This window comes from Callionymus lyra, chromosome 16 (assembly GCF_982586985.1).
Source record: "Callionymus lyra chromosome 16, fCalLyr1.hap1.1, whole genome shotgun sequence".
Classification (NCBI taxonomy): Eukaryota; Metazoa; Chordata; class Actinopteri; order Syngnathiformes; family Callionymidae; genus Callionymus; species Callionymus lyra.
This window is the reverse complement of record NC_141833.1, coordinates 2321943-2335871: the sequence shown is the minus strand read 5'-3', so window position 1 is coordinate 2335871 and position 13929 is coordinate 2321943. Positions and strand designations below refer to the sequence as shown.

The 13929-nt window shown below is 39.6% G+C and overlaps 1 protein-coding gene across 2 annotated transcripts in view; it reads right to left on the bottom strand.

Annotated features, from left to right (window-relative positions):
* Positions 1–1732: 1732 nt before the first annotated feature.
* ctnnd2b (catenin (cadherin-associated protein), delta 2b) overlaps positions 1733–13929 on the bottom strand; it is an 89329-nt gene continuing 77132 nt past the window's right edge. For both annotated transcript variants that reach the window (XM_087810714.1, XM_087810713.1), the window contains exons 15-25: positions 13371–13557; positions 11474–11591; positions 9056–9238; positions 6589–6762; positions 6274–6424; positions 5944–6187; positions 5483–5576; positions 5298–5424; positions 4865–4993; positions 4264–4340; positions 1733–3561 (exon numbers count right to left, since the gene is read on the bottom strand). In XM_087810714.1, the coding sequence (XP_087666840.1) occupies positions 3301–3561; positions 4264–4340; positions 4865–4993; positions 5298–5424; positions 5483–5576; positions 5944–6187; positions 6274–6424; positions 6589–6762; positions 9056–9238; positions 11474–11591; positions 13371–13557 (1745 nt within the window). In that variant the 3' untranslated portion in view covers positions 1733–3300. The remainder of the gene's footprint in view (positions 3562–4263; positions 4341–4864; positions 4994–5297; positions 5425–5482; positions 5577–5943; positions 6188–6273; positions 6425–6588; positions 6763–9055; positions 9239–11473; positions 11592–13370; positions 13558–13929) is intronic.

Sequence of the window (13929 nt, the reverse complement as noted above, 5' to 3'; positions counted from 1 at the left end):
GATAGAAGGTCCAATAAAATGTGAGATGAACTCACACATGAGCTGATTGTTTTTTTCCATTTTAATTCCATTTTTTAATGGTTTTTTTTTTTTTTTAATTGTGCAGTCTATGTTCTGGCTATGGTAGCTTATCTTTTTCTAGAGTATGGTTGTCTGGATGAATAGCCTAAGTCTTTTGTGTGGTTAATGGGTTTGTGTCTGATATTGTTGGTTTCTTTGAGCTGTGACTGACATTTCTCCCCTGTGGAGATGTTCTGAGAAACTATCAGAGAGAAATGTGGTTGTTCTTATAGGCAAGAGACGTGAATCACATAACTTTGTGACTCCTGAAATTATTAGTGCGGATGGAAGTGTGGGCTCCCCCTGCAGAGCATCCGACAGGAATCCAGATTCTTTTTAAAGTGTGTTGATTTGAGTTAGGGGCTAGTTTTGTTTCATCAGTTAGCTTTAAGGTGCTGACTATTGGTATATACAGTATATCAATGATCAAGGTGCTCTCATTGGTGACTGACTAGATTTAGTTAAACACTTGAGGTGTTGAAATGAGTGGAACAGGTCGAGTTGCTCCTATAATTCACTATTTTAATCTTTATTGAGCGATCTGTGTTGACCTCTTGCCATTGTCTTTTATACTCTAGACCAGGGGTCAACACATGTTGTCCGTGGGCACCATGGTGCCCTCAGTGGCCATTAGAGTAGGCCGCGGGCTGTTTTAAAAAATACAATCCAAATACCTCCATACTGCTCGTATTAAATGTCCCTCTTGTATTGAAGCCTTGACGAAAAAAGTTGTTCAGGGAAAAAATTAAATAAGTCTTTATTTTACGCATGTTTGTGGCAAATACCTTGGATAACATTGCAAGCACATCCAGTGTAGACAGTAGACATTGTGCGCTCTGAAAGCTCAGTCATATTTACCCGGAGTACTTCCTGAACTGCTTAATATTCTTTACACTTCTGCTAAAAACAAGTTTAACATTTGGACTTGTTCATTTTTTTCCGGAACAATTTCTCTCGTGGAGGCTTCAATACAAGATTTATTATATTAGACATTTATTTTAATTGCTCTTAAAGTCGTTATATTTCTGTTAAATTTGTCTTCTTTGTCCTTATATGTCAGTATTAAAGTCTGAGGAGTAATTTTAAAATACAAATAATCCTGGATGATATAAAGTTGTTTGAACTGTGTTTTGACATTGCTCTTCGTTAGCTTGTTTTCTGAGGCTTATCCGACCAGTCTGAGACACTCAGTTGTGTTTTAACATCTATGATTGTTGTAATTAAGTCTTTTTTGTGAGTGGATTCCATTTTGATTGTTCAGTAAAAACATTTTCTCCTCCCCTCCTCTCTAGTAGGACTCACTTATGGCAGTCTGCTGATTGGGGGTTGTCTCCTAGGTCAATACATCCTTGATTCCTGTCATTGTGGCTCAGAGGTGAGTCAAAAATGTCCAATAATCAAGAGAAAAAGTGACTCACCTATTGAGGGATCCAGAGATAGCGTAGGACCTAGGCTACATTTACGTTGTCCAATGTGAAGACACCGACCATCAGTAATGAATATTTACGTCTCCAGAGGAAGAGACAACAACAGTTGTTTGATGGAGTCGTTATATTTCTTGTTGCAATCTAAGGCAAAAGAAAAGCTGATCTTCCTCTTTTGAAAATACATTTGGTCAAAAACATGTGACTCAAGTCTGATCAGGAGCAAAGATTTCACAACAACAAGAGTTCCTGTCAAATACCTTTTTATTATGCAGAGTTTGCATGGAGATCACGAGAGCATCAGACGACTTCTACACAGCAGAGGGTCACAATCTAACCTTCTCTCGCTTCCAACTGAAGGAAAACTAAAATGGTGACACGTGCACTCAATCGTGGTTTTGGAGTGTGTCGCTCCACTGGCAGATCCATGCACATGAACATTCGAAAAGTCCTCCGTCACAAACTGTCAAGAGTTTTGTTTCAAGTCACAGACATGAGGATGTTGCACACTCTTTAGCCTCGTCGTAGTCGTGCCACTAACCATTATTCCTGTCTACTCTAGTCCACATAGCAACAACAACAACACAAAGACGACAGGTTCAGTGTGTTGACCATAAAATCAGGAGGTGAACGCAACTTCTACGGGTGGTTTATTCTTGGAAGGACTTCCATAATGTTGTCGCTATACGTGACATCCACATCTGCACATAAAAAGTTTATATTTATATTTATATAATATATATCCATACTCTATTTAACATTATCGTCTACCGTGGAGTTTCCTGTCAACATCTCAGAAAAAAAAGATTTCCAACATTGACTATTTTACAACACATATTGACTGAATTGTACAACTTTGGAGGAGACAGGAGTTTGTCTGCCAACATTTTTTTTTTCTTCCTATTTTGGCTGTAGCCTTCACCTCTATTTTTGTTACACTTTTCAATAAAACACAGTTTAGAAAAACACAAGCATTTACAAACTAGCATCACGCGTGTTGATCAGCCGAAGCTGAACTTGGACCCTTTTTGTAACCCTTTCTGAGGGCGGCTAACATTTTGGCACAGTTATTTACAAAGTAAGACCCTGTGGGAACACAAGTGGACTCGGGAGGACTAACAAGATGGCGTCAGGTGTTGAAGTTTTGGTCACAGATCTCCAGCTACTGTTGAACGATGTCAGCAGGTGGCTGCGTGCGGGGTCGCCTTCCGCCGTCAAGTGGAGTTCAGAGTTCAGATGTGGACTGAAAAGGGACGTGTCATGGCGGGAAGTAGTGCAATGTACATCATACAATGCATCTCCATAAATATACACCCAATACTATACAGCTAGAAGGAATTGGAAAAAAGTAGAAACACAGCAAAATATAGTTACAAATGACAAAGTTCAGGGAGGCGAGCATGAGATGCACCGCCTTTTGATGGTGTGTGTGAGTGTGTGTGTGTGTGTGTTTGTGTGTGTCAGACGTCCAACGGCTTCTTGTGCTTCAGGACTACGACTCTACAGCACATATTTACAGCAAACATACATCCTGCGATCCTTCAAATCTCCAATATTGTCCATCAAAGTCACTTCCCGTCACTCTTCCTTCCTTCTTCAGTCATTGGCTCACAAACACAGAAAGAAAACGTATCTGTTGTTGTTGTTGTGGTGAACATGCACATGCATGGCCGTCCTTCCCCAGTGGGTCGCAACCCCCCCTCAGTTGACTCCTGCTAACTACAATGCTACTCAGAATCTAGTTGAGAGTGTGAGGCGTCCATCCTTAATGCTTCCTCAGTGTGTTCCCTTTTCTTTGTGCCCTTGTGCCACACCCTTAGACCCAGGAGTCTGGGGATGCTGGGTAATGGCTGGTCTCGTAGTTAAGCTCACTGTAGGGTCGCGCCGCCGAGTAGAAGTCCACGTAGTTGCCTGTGGATTTAAGGCCCTGCAGGTGCATGTTAGGGTCACCCTGCTGCGGAGGGCGCCCTCCGGCGTGGTTCTCGTAGAAGGTCTGGTCCTCGTAGATGCTGCAGTCGGGCGGTGGAGGGTTCTGGAAGGGAGGGTAGGGTTCTGATGGGAGGCCTTGAGATGAGATCTGCAGGTAAATGGTAAAACAGGTTAATGTGATGAACATATAAGATCTAAGAGCAGTTTTGGTTAATATAATGAGGAGAAGTAGATAAAAAGGAAATTACACACATTGACTAATATTTGCGATAACTTAAAAGAACAGTTTTTCCTTTTTTTTTAACATGATAAACTAGGTTGAATGCTGATGGAGCTTCATAAATCATTGTCCTGCCTGAATAATCTTTGTATTTGAGCAAATGTTTTAATGAACCTCTTAATTAAACTATCATAAAGTTATATCTCTCTATCTATTATTTTAACGCCAAGAGTGCCATTTATTGAACTATGAAAATGACAAAAGGTTTCATGAAGCTTCATTGGACTAACATTATCAAACAGCGAGCAGAGTCTTAATGTTCACATTTGAGATTTAAGACTCTCCTACGTGCTTTAAAAACATTTCTAAATAAAAATAAAAATAATTATCTTCCTTTCACAACCAAACTCAACTACTCCATCTACCTTCACCAGTAAATTCATGAAAATAAAACTTAGTTAAGCAAAGTATACAACTGACCCAAAAATACAAAAAGCAAACATAATAAATAAAACTTCAACACTCAACTTCAAGTTATCAGTGTTGTTGGTGTTTGAAAACATCTGATTCTAATTTGCCTCACACAGATTTGGCAGTAAGTATTGAACTTGACGGTTCTTAGAGACGTACCTGATTGTACTTGAGGTCATCGGTAGGAGAGACGTAAGCTCCTCTGTGTAGCGTCGAGGAGCCTCCTGGGATTTGACCTGCAAACAAAAATGAATTTGAGTTGAAAGGTTAAGGGACTGCTACGTCTTTGTGCTTTTTTGTTAAGACAATATAAACATTTGGCCATTTCAAGCTAGTCTTAAACTATATCAATATAGAATTCTCATGATGGTAACATGACACAGTCGCACATTCTGAATCAACACTCGTATTGATGGCACTCCTTCCTACAGGTTCAAGAACTGACTGATGAAGCTTCATGGAACAGTGTCATCATTCTTTGAGCTCAGTAGATGGCGCTCTTGTCTTAACAATAATGGGAGGTTTTATAAAATTAGTAAACAATTATAAATAAAAGAGGGCCATCTCACTGATGACATAATTTTCCCAGATTATTTTTGACACATTTTAATTTAAATGAAAATATTAAACAAGTTGGTTAATCTGTAAATAAAATACATGCTTTCAGTTCCATGTGTTGACGTTATTTACACAAACAACGTCTATATTATAACAAGGCTCGGAGAGAACACATGTTACAGTGTTGGCGTGTCTGACATACCCATCATGGCATCCTTCCTAGATGTATGTTCACCCTTGTTGCCATGGTAACTTGCATTGCTGGTCAAATCATAGTCGCCTTTCCTTTCCTTTAGTGCCAGCACGTCTCTTGGTGATGCCGGAGCACTCGCTGCACAGAAAGATACCATTAAGACCATTATTGACTTTGTGATCCAAAACTAAATCTCAGTTGTTGTGTCGCCAATAACGCGACATGTGTGTAGAGCTGTGTGTGTGTGTTGACAATTATGTGACTTCAAGCTCTTCTAACAAAAAAGTTTTGTTTTTTTTGTAGAGGTCAGAAAACAACACTCCAGGGATGATGATGTTGTCACAGGAGGTGATTGCATTGATCATTTCTCAGTAGGTGCAGCTGTTTAAAGCCATTCATCTCCACGGACATGATGGACCACTAGGAGAGTGTTTGGACGCACCTGATCGATTGTTGGGAGAGGTTCGCACAGGAGAGATGGACGGGGTACGGGATGAAGAGTAGGGTCTCTGCCTGTCTCGCTCTATCGTGGAGGATGAGCCAACAAAATGGTACTGAGAGTATCCATCCTGAGGAGACAAGTGAGTGAGTGACTTTCAGGTCAGACTGTGCTGGTGTGTGTCCTACCTTCTTATAGAGGCTGCGCAAGTCTCTGTACTGCCACATGCTGTTGAGCACCTGCGAAGCCGCCTTCACCACCTTCGGACTATGTCTGGGAATCCAGCAGAGCACAAGCAGAAGCAGGATAAAGCGTGATGGAATCACAAAGATGGAAAAAAAAAGAATGACAATTTTTCATGACTAATGATTCGTCCTTCAAGACCTTAAAATTAAATTTTCACATGTATCTGTTAATGTCTTCACTGTAAAAAATATAGAAAAATAAATATTCTGGATGTTAATAATCATTTGTTTAAAAATAAATAATCTCTATAAACGTTATTAAAACCTAATAAATAACTAAATTTGTAAGCAAGTAAGTTAGTAATGGTTATTTCTAAAGCGCCTTTCCACACCAGGGTCGTAAATAATTTGTACATTTCTTTAGGTTAAACATGGAAGTTGACAATAAAGATGTAGTAACTTACTTGTCTCCTTTACTGCGTGCAATGCCGATGAGCCTCTCGATGCCCCCGGCGTCCCTCAGAGCTTTGGTGTTCTCCATGTTCTTGGTGATGACCTCATGCAGGGCGCAGCACACGGCAGTGATGGTGTCGTCGGACATGGTCTTGGTCACCAGGTTGGTGCTGTTGGCTCCGCCCCCTCCTCCAGTGGTGTTGTTGTTGTTGCCTCCAGGGAGACGGTTAACCAGGTCCCTCATCGCGTACTTACCTGTGGTAATGTGTGGAGATGAAAGATGGGGTCAAGGTAAACCCTCAACATCATAGCAAGCATGATATAGGGGAGAAGATTCTGACCGATGAGCTCTTTGTTTCTGACGTCCAGTGCCATGTTTCTGAGAGCTGTGGCCACGGCGCAGACGACCCGGTCGTTGTCGATCCTCAGCAGTTCCACAAGGATGGGGAGGCCCTTCTCCTTACGCACTGCAGCCCTGATATACACTGACCACTGCACATGTGAAAAGAGACATATTAATACCCCTTAATTGTCTCAGCCACTTCATCTGTATCAGAACCTTCTTGACAAATGTCCTTAATATTTTTAACAAACAATAATGATGGACCGTAAAAGATGATGATTTACGCCCTCTAGTGGACAAAATATGTACTCACTTTCCAGCTGCCAGCAGCCAGGTTCTGCAGCGCCCCTGCTGCGCCCTCCAGCGTGTCTGGATTAGAGCACTCAGACAGCAGGGTGAGGTAAGGCTTGACAATCGTCGGGTGCCACAACATCTGGATCCCTTTAGGAGGCTCAGCCAAGTCTGGAAATGGTCCGACACCGTCCCACTGCAGGAGACGACACACGGTTAAGAAGAGATGTTGAGTGAGTTTATTGTTTAAGAAATATTTGTGAATTGACCAATGAGAGGTTTGAAAATTCACTTGGATCAGGATGTCCTTGGTTATCTATTTCTTCAACCAGTTCAACACAACCTTGAGAATTTCTTCACGGACAGACTGGAACAACAATTTTAGTATTTAGGAAACAGCATTCACTTTTATTAGCTTCACTTTGTGTGACTGTTATTTTTTCAATAAAAAGGATTTTAAATAGGAGCCAGAGGGCCTCATAAACTCTTCTAGAGCACAACTAATGGCCCACGAGCCGCCCTTTGGACATCCGTCATGCATGTCCAAAGTACTGACCTGAACAAATGTGCGTTACTTTCCTGGCTTTATTTAAAATAATACCACATCATTCTTCTTTGTCACATTATTGAGTAAAATTGATGAAAGCAACTTATTTAGGGTATTTTTCTATAAACTAATAGTATAAGATATATACAACAATGTATCTAAATCATTAGAAATAATTAATCTGATTTTAATTCTGACTAATAAACAGAAACCTATAAACATCTATTTCTTTTTGCTATCAGTGACATCCTTGGTAAAGTCACACGTGATTGGCTTGCAGGAAACATACATACAGATTACACCCGCATACAGTTAAGGCAGAATCTTCTCAGTATATGAAAAGTGTAAAAGTGTATTTCCCGGTGTGTTCAGTGTCGACTGTACTCCAAACCACACTGTTTCCTTGAGCTTCATCCTATGGTTAGAGAAGTTTACGTCACTGAAAAACGAGTCAAACCATATTGTTGCACCTGCTTCGTGGAACATTGTTTCTGCGACTAACATCTTCCATCTGGACGGCTGTGATCGAACACCTGCTTCAGGACTGAGACGCTGCCAACACAATAAACCCAAGCTTCTTTTAACGCTCCACTCCTTCTCCTTTTGACGTCCCATTCAGGGTTTCACACATCCTCATCCTTTGGTTTTGGTTTCCTAGCCTCCTTTGACTCAGACTTCCTCCACTCCGCTGTAATTACAGCTCAGCTGATCGTCGCTCTCCTTCAGCGTAAGCAGACACAGCTGCGGTGAAGAGGCGGATAAAGGTGAGTACGATTCCGCCTCGTCCTTCCACAACAGGAGAGGTCGCGCGGGGTCGATGCAGGTGTCTATTGGGGAGCTTATTGAAATCATCTACTCGGTGTGAATGCTGATGATCCTGCTCTTTCCCCTGAACTGTCGTCTCTGTCACACTTGGAAAACATATTTTTTTCTCTCTATAATAACACTGTGATGGCTAGAGTTTCCTCCGAGTCCTCCAGCCCGTGCAGTAAGTGATCCAGCTTTGCTTTGATGGACCAACTGATCAAGTCCTGGGACAACGTTGTAGCAATGTTGCATCTTAAAATGACATTCGATATTTTCTTTATGACAAGGGTGCACAAAGGAGGTCAGACGATGTTTATAATAATTAAAATATGTCTAATATTTGTTGAAATGTATTCCATGTTTAATGCTTTCTGCTCTCCTTTCACTTAGTTATTTGGTTATTTCTTTTTCATTCCCGACCAATGAAACGTAGCCGTGCACACGTCACGTGACAGTACTCAGTATCAGGGGCGGGACGGGTTAGTTTTTTGTTTTGTAATTGAATCAATATTTGTATGTACTATACTTTCTGTACTATATACTATATCTATCAACTATTTCATGAATCTTTTTACTTTTACACCAAAACAAATATTTATTTTGATTTATTATTATATTACTTATTAATTGAGTTTATTGATTTTATTATTTTATTGATTAAAAAAAAAAAGGTTGGTAATTAATTGATTTTTTTTTTTTTTTAATCAGATTATTAAACAGTTATTCAGTACTATTTACTAATAGTTTTTACTTTAACTTGGGTATAATCATTTAGATTTAACAGTACTTTGACAGATTTTGGCTACTCTACCCAGCATTACAGGCAAATCTATATCCTATCAAGAAATTGCCTGAAATTACTCTGAGCGGTTTATAACTTGAAGTCTATTAAAATGATGTCTATTAAACATTTTCCCCATGTGTTGTCTCTGGGTCAAGATGAACGACCTCCACCCTGCAAATGTATTTATAGAAGCCAAGAAGGTCGTTCACCTCAAACCAGAGTTACGACAAATGTGTTTGTCAACCCAAGTAAATGATGAATGCTCCAAATCTTTTAGAGAAACTATCCATCCTTATTCCCTAAATATTAACTTACTAAGCTGTTTCTGACAATGTTCAGCAGTTTTCTCACCTGATCGTGTCCCTTCTTTTTCTTCTTCTTCTTGCCCCAGCAGCCCGAGCTCTCGGCGTCTTTCCCGCCCGTGTCGCACAACAGACCGTCCAGCTCCTCGGAGCCGCCCTGCTGGTTGTGAGCCGTCTCTGCAGCCAGCCGGTACGACAGATTCCTTAAGATGCACACGCAGTTCTCCACAGTCTGATGGAGAAACAAGAGGGTAAGATGTATTTACCTCAGTGGAAGAGATCCAGCTGTATACATGACAACACAACTCATACTTCTGAAGACAAGGTTTCAACCCTAAAACGAAAACATGATTCTGAGGGAAGGTTTTCCATGAGATCCTTGATTCTTTGAAAGTAAAACGGGTGCATACGTTTCTATCCATTGAACATGTTAATCTAAAAGTACCTTCTCTTTATTTTTCATTATATTACGACTACAAATCTTCAACGTCCCTTGTGGTTTACAGTTAGAAATATTTATTTACGTATTTGCAATCTTCAAATACGGGTACAGATCTTATGTTACTTTTTTTTTTTTTAAGTGTTTCTTTTGACTGAGAGTTCTGATCTCTCAGCAGAGCCTGCTCCTGCCTGACTTGAACAGTCTTGCATGCCAGAAGCATGACAAAAATTCAGAAAAGTATGGGCAGGAGAAAAAAAAACGTGCTCCTGATCCTGGTATCCAGGTGGGTATTTAAGGTAAGGTAAGGTAAGGTAAGGTAAAACTTTATTGATCCCTCAGGAGGTCTCCTTTGGGAAATTGTTTTTTACCAATAGCCAGCAATTTTTCATAAACAATAAAAAAATAATACATAAAAAATAAAATAAGAAGAACATAAAGAGGAAGAACAAGATGACACAATCTAAGTCTAAAGACAAAGACAAAGGACATAGGTCAAGGCGCATCTTTTAAAAGCTGTAAAATGTATAAACTACAAGGGAAAAAACTATTCTCAACATGGAATCACTAAAATATCTGGGGCCTACCTGATGAAGCTTCATGATACACTATTTTCATTTTCTCAGCTCTTTAACAAAATGATCAGAGGTTCATTAAAATACTTGCTTAAAGGACAAATATGTGAAAATCCATCTCCCCTGACTCACTCACATTTTTCAAATGTTGAAGTCTTCCTCTCCAATACGAAGTCCCTCATCATGATGATGTTTTGTAGTCATTACTTACATATACCTATATTACCTATAAACTTTACCCTCCTAAAAGCTCAGCGAATGAAAAGTTACGAGAGCGGAGTCCATTACGACATAATAATGGTCTTCACTCCTCCTGCAGCCAACTTTAATCACGCCCCCTTTTTTATACAACGAGTCCCTTCGAGTTGGAGACTTCCAGGATTGTTGATGTTTGGCCAATCACAGCAGAGTGGGTGTGGTTATGGCGAAAAACATATTTAATCTCCAAAGAAAGTGGGCAACATTTACGTGCATTTTCTAATGTAAATATTTCAATCAAAAAAAGAGTTTTGTGCAAACAGATACATACTGATGAGTACAATAGAGTTCCAAGATCTATTAAGAGTCACTTCGCACACTCGCTTTACAAATAACCTTTACTTTACTTTACTTTACTTTAATCAACACATAAGGGCTCTGAATAATGATGATGCTTCATAAAGCTTGATTAATATCATGTACAGATATACATGCTACTTGACTGAGTACAGCACAGGAGTACAGTTCAGGGTCTCACAACTGTAAGTGTGTGCTGGGACACACGAGTGTAGTTCTCAGGTGTGTGTGTTTAGAGATATAAGCATTTCAAAGCTGTATAAACTGCAGGAGTGTGTGAAACAATCCACACTTTAGACAGTGAAATAAGCACAAACAAACAAAATAAACGCTCACACACATCGCCAGGCGGTTACCTACGCACACAAAGACACACACACGCACTAATCCCATTGTTGGTAATGCTGTCAACAGTCAGTGCCTTTGATCTGTTTCGGGGATTTGGACGGATTAGAAACTCCTTCTGAAGAGCCTCCACAAACACCTCCACACACACCTAAAGGACCCGACTGACACACCCTGCACATGTTGTCATTGTTGACCACCTGTCAATCACAGCAGCTGAATGCTGATAAAGGAGTAGAAAAGATGGAGGCAACTCGAGAAAAGTCCTTGTGATCATAAACATATCCAAGAAAACCAGGTGAAGGTTAAAATAATGTTTTAAAAAAAAAAAAGCTTTACGATGCATAATTGATGTATCCAGTAAGAACAGATGTAAATACACACATTAGCATGCGTATTATGTGACTGTTGTGTTCTTGACACACAAACAAGAATATCCCTTCAAGGACGTTTACACGCTTTTTCCCCTCATTTGTGGATTTAATGCTTCCGTGGGAGCAGGTGTGTGTGATCGTGGAGATGGATGTGTGTGTTGTGTGTGTGTGTGATCTACCTTGCTATCAATCTCGCTGCTCCCCAAGGCTGTCTGAATGACGTAGAGAAGTGCGTCTGTCAGACCCTCGCACTCCCTCATCCTCCGCCGGGCCTCCTCGCCAGCAGAACTCACATTCCTGTGCACAAACAAGCAACAACGATTCCATTAAGCTTTCTCTCGTTTAATGCTCACGGCTAATTTGTTGTGGTGATATTGCAGATTGAGGAAATCAAAATGTTTATAGAACGTTTATAGAAATCATTGTTGAAACAATTGGATCAATCTTTTCAGATAAAGATTGTATTTACAGCAAAAAAAACTAATAAAAATTCTCCCAATAAGGTCAAAATATCAAGGCTTGAAAGTGCAGCATCATGAAGACAACAGCAAATCAACTAAAGTTTCTCTTGTTTTCCTTTTAATCCCAAAAATCTGCACGTCCATGAAACTGCTGTGTCATCCTGGATGGTTACCTTGAAATTTGTCAAATTTCAATTCACACATTCAGCTTTCTAGCTCTGCTGATGTCGGCATTTTTGTGCAAGTGTGACAGGGAGTCACACAGAGGGTGAGGCTGAGGAGGCGTCTTATTAAGAATGTTCTGAAGTAGAAAGATGGATTTTACAGTAATATTGGGAGACAAGGACATAAAATATCACATCAGGCTTCAAAAGAAAAAATAGACTTTAGAGAACAGGCAGCAGTCGTTCCCAGAGTAGTTTCCTTGTTTTCTTTCACAGTTTATATCTCTCTGATCATCGCTTATAAAACCTTCAACGACTACGTAATTATTATAATTATTTTTGATAATAAGAGGAGCAGCTTATACAAACAGCATGAGAAGCACTTACATGCTCTTCTATTATTTCAATTCATACGTTTCCGGACTTAAAACGGTACTTTTTATCAGATTCTTTGAAACATTTGGTAAGGATAGTTCTAATCTATGGATTTTTGGACAGCTGCTCTAGCAGAACAAGATAAAGGAAGAAGAGATACTGCATGTAAGCTTGGTATTATAAAATAAATGGTGACATTGGAGACGGCAGCGTAAAGAACTGACTTAATGCAATAGGATGACAAAAGCTTCCAGAGGGACTAAAAGAAGAAGAAAAAATGAAAATGATTGTGTCTGCTCGGGTTATATATTTAATTAATGTGGCTGTTTTACTGCTGTGTTACAAGCACTGTTTGTAAAACAAATTGTTTCTGTGCTTATTGTTACTGTGTGAATGAAGGTTTAAACATTTCATTTACACTAGTCTAGTTAGTTTTGCTTTAGTGTGGTGTATTCTGTGGTTGGTGTGTGCTACAGAATATATGATAAGAACCGTTTTATCAACTCATGAAATTATAAGATCCAGTTTGGGATTCAATTCTAATGAAAATAAGGTATCATAACTTAGTTGAGTTTGAAAAAAAAAAAGTTTTAGAAAATTTGATTTCAGTAGCTATATTAATTAAAAGGGCGCTATTTATAAGAAATGAAAAAAAAACTATTAAGTCTCTTTTTTTAACAGTACTTATAGTATTCTTTTTCAAGTTTTCTTTAGATCTTTTCTTAGCTTTGTATTAGAATGTTGTATTGTTAGGCCACTTTTTATTAAAATGAACTGGTTAGATACTAGATTAGATACTAGCAATTTGCAGACACTAAAAAAACATCTAATCGTGATTCATCAAAAGTCCGTATTCCGGGTCTTTCAAAGTAAGATTAATTCATCAAAAAAAGTTTTTTCTTCTATTTTACATTTTCACTGATTTGTAGTTTAAACAATTAACACACACAGTCAAATGGACAGAAGCATCATGAACAGTCACATCAACAGCACTGAGTAAGTCTCAACTCAAACTCTAATAGCAGTGTTGAACTGATGGAAGTCACAAAGAGACCGAAGAATAAAAGAAGACGGACCTCAAGCAGCCGGTAGCATTCCGCAGCACCTGGGACGAGTGGAGGTGAATCTTGCGGTCTTCCTGGGTGTGTGGGGACGTGTCCCAGCCAGAGTGTGGGATGATCACCGCATTGGTTAACACGGCCAGAGCGTCTTGAATGATGGGCATCTTTAGAGCGTCGCAGGACGAAAGATTCCACAGCACACCTACGAGCAAGAGGGAAGTGAGTGGTTTGGATGGATGAACTGTTGAAACCATATGTAGAGCTCCAGATACCGTGTGGTTAAAAGAGACAATCTGAACTTTTTCCCCCTATAAAATATTTCAGATTGCTGGGAATGATTTACCTTTGAATCGTTTTCTAAATGTCATTATTATTAAAGCAGGAATTTGTTAGATTGAAAACGTAGTTTCTGGTTCCCTCCAGTGTGGGTACGTTGTAACTGCAATGCCGTGGAACCTCTGTTGCCCCATTACCACAAATCACAGCTAAATATCAGTTTCTGGTTTTATCTTCATAGTAACTTCAAGCAGTACAGCAGTCCAGCCATGTGGACACTCGATCATAGCTAGCAGCT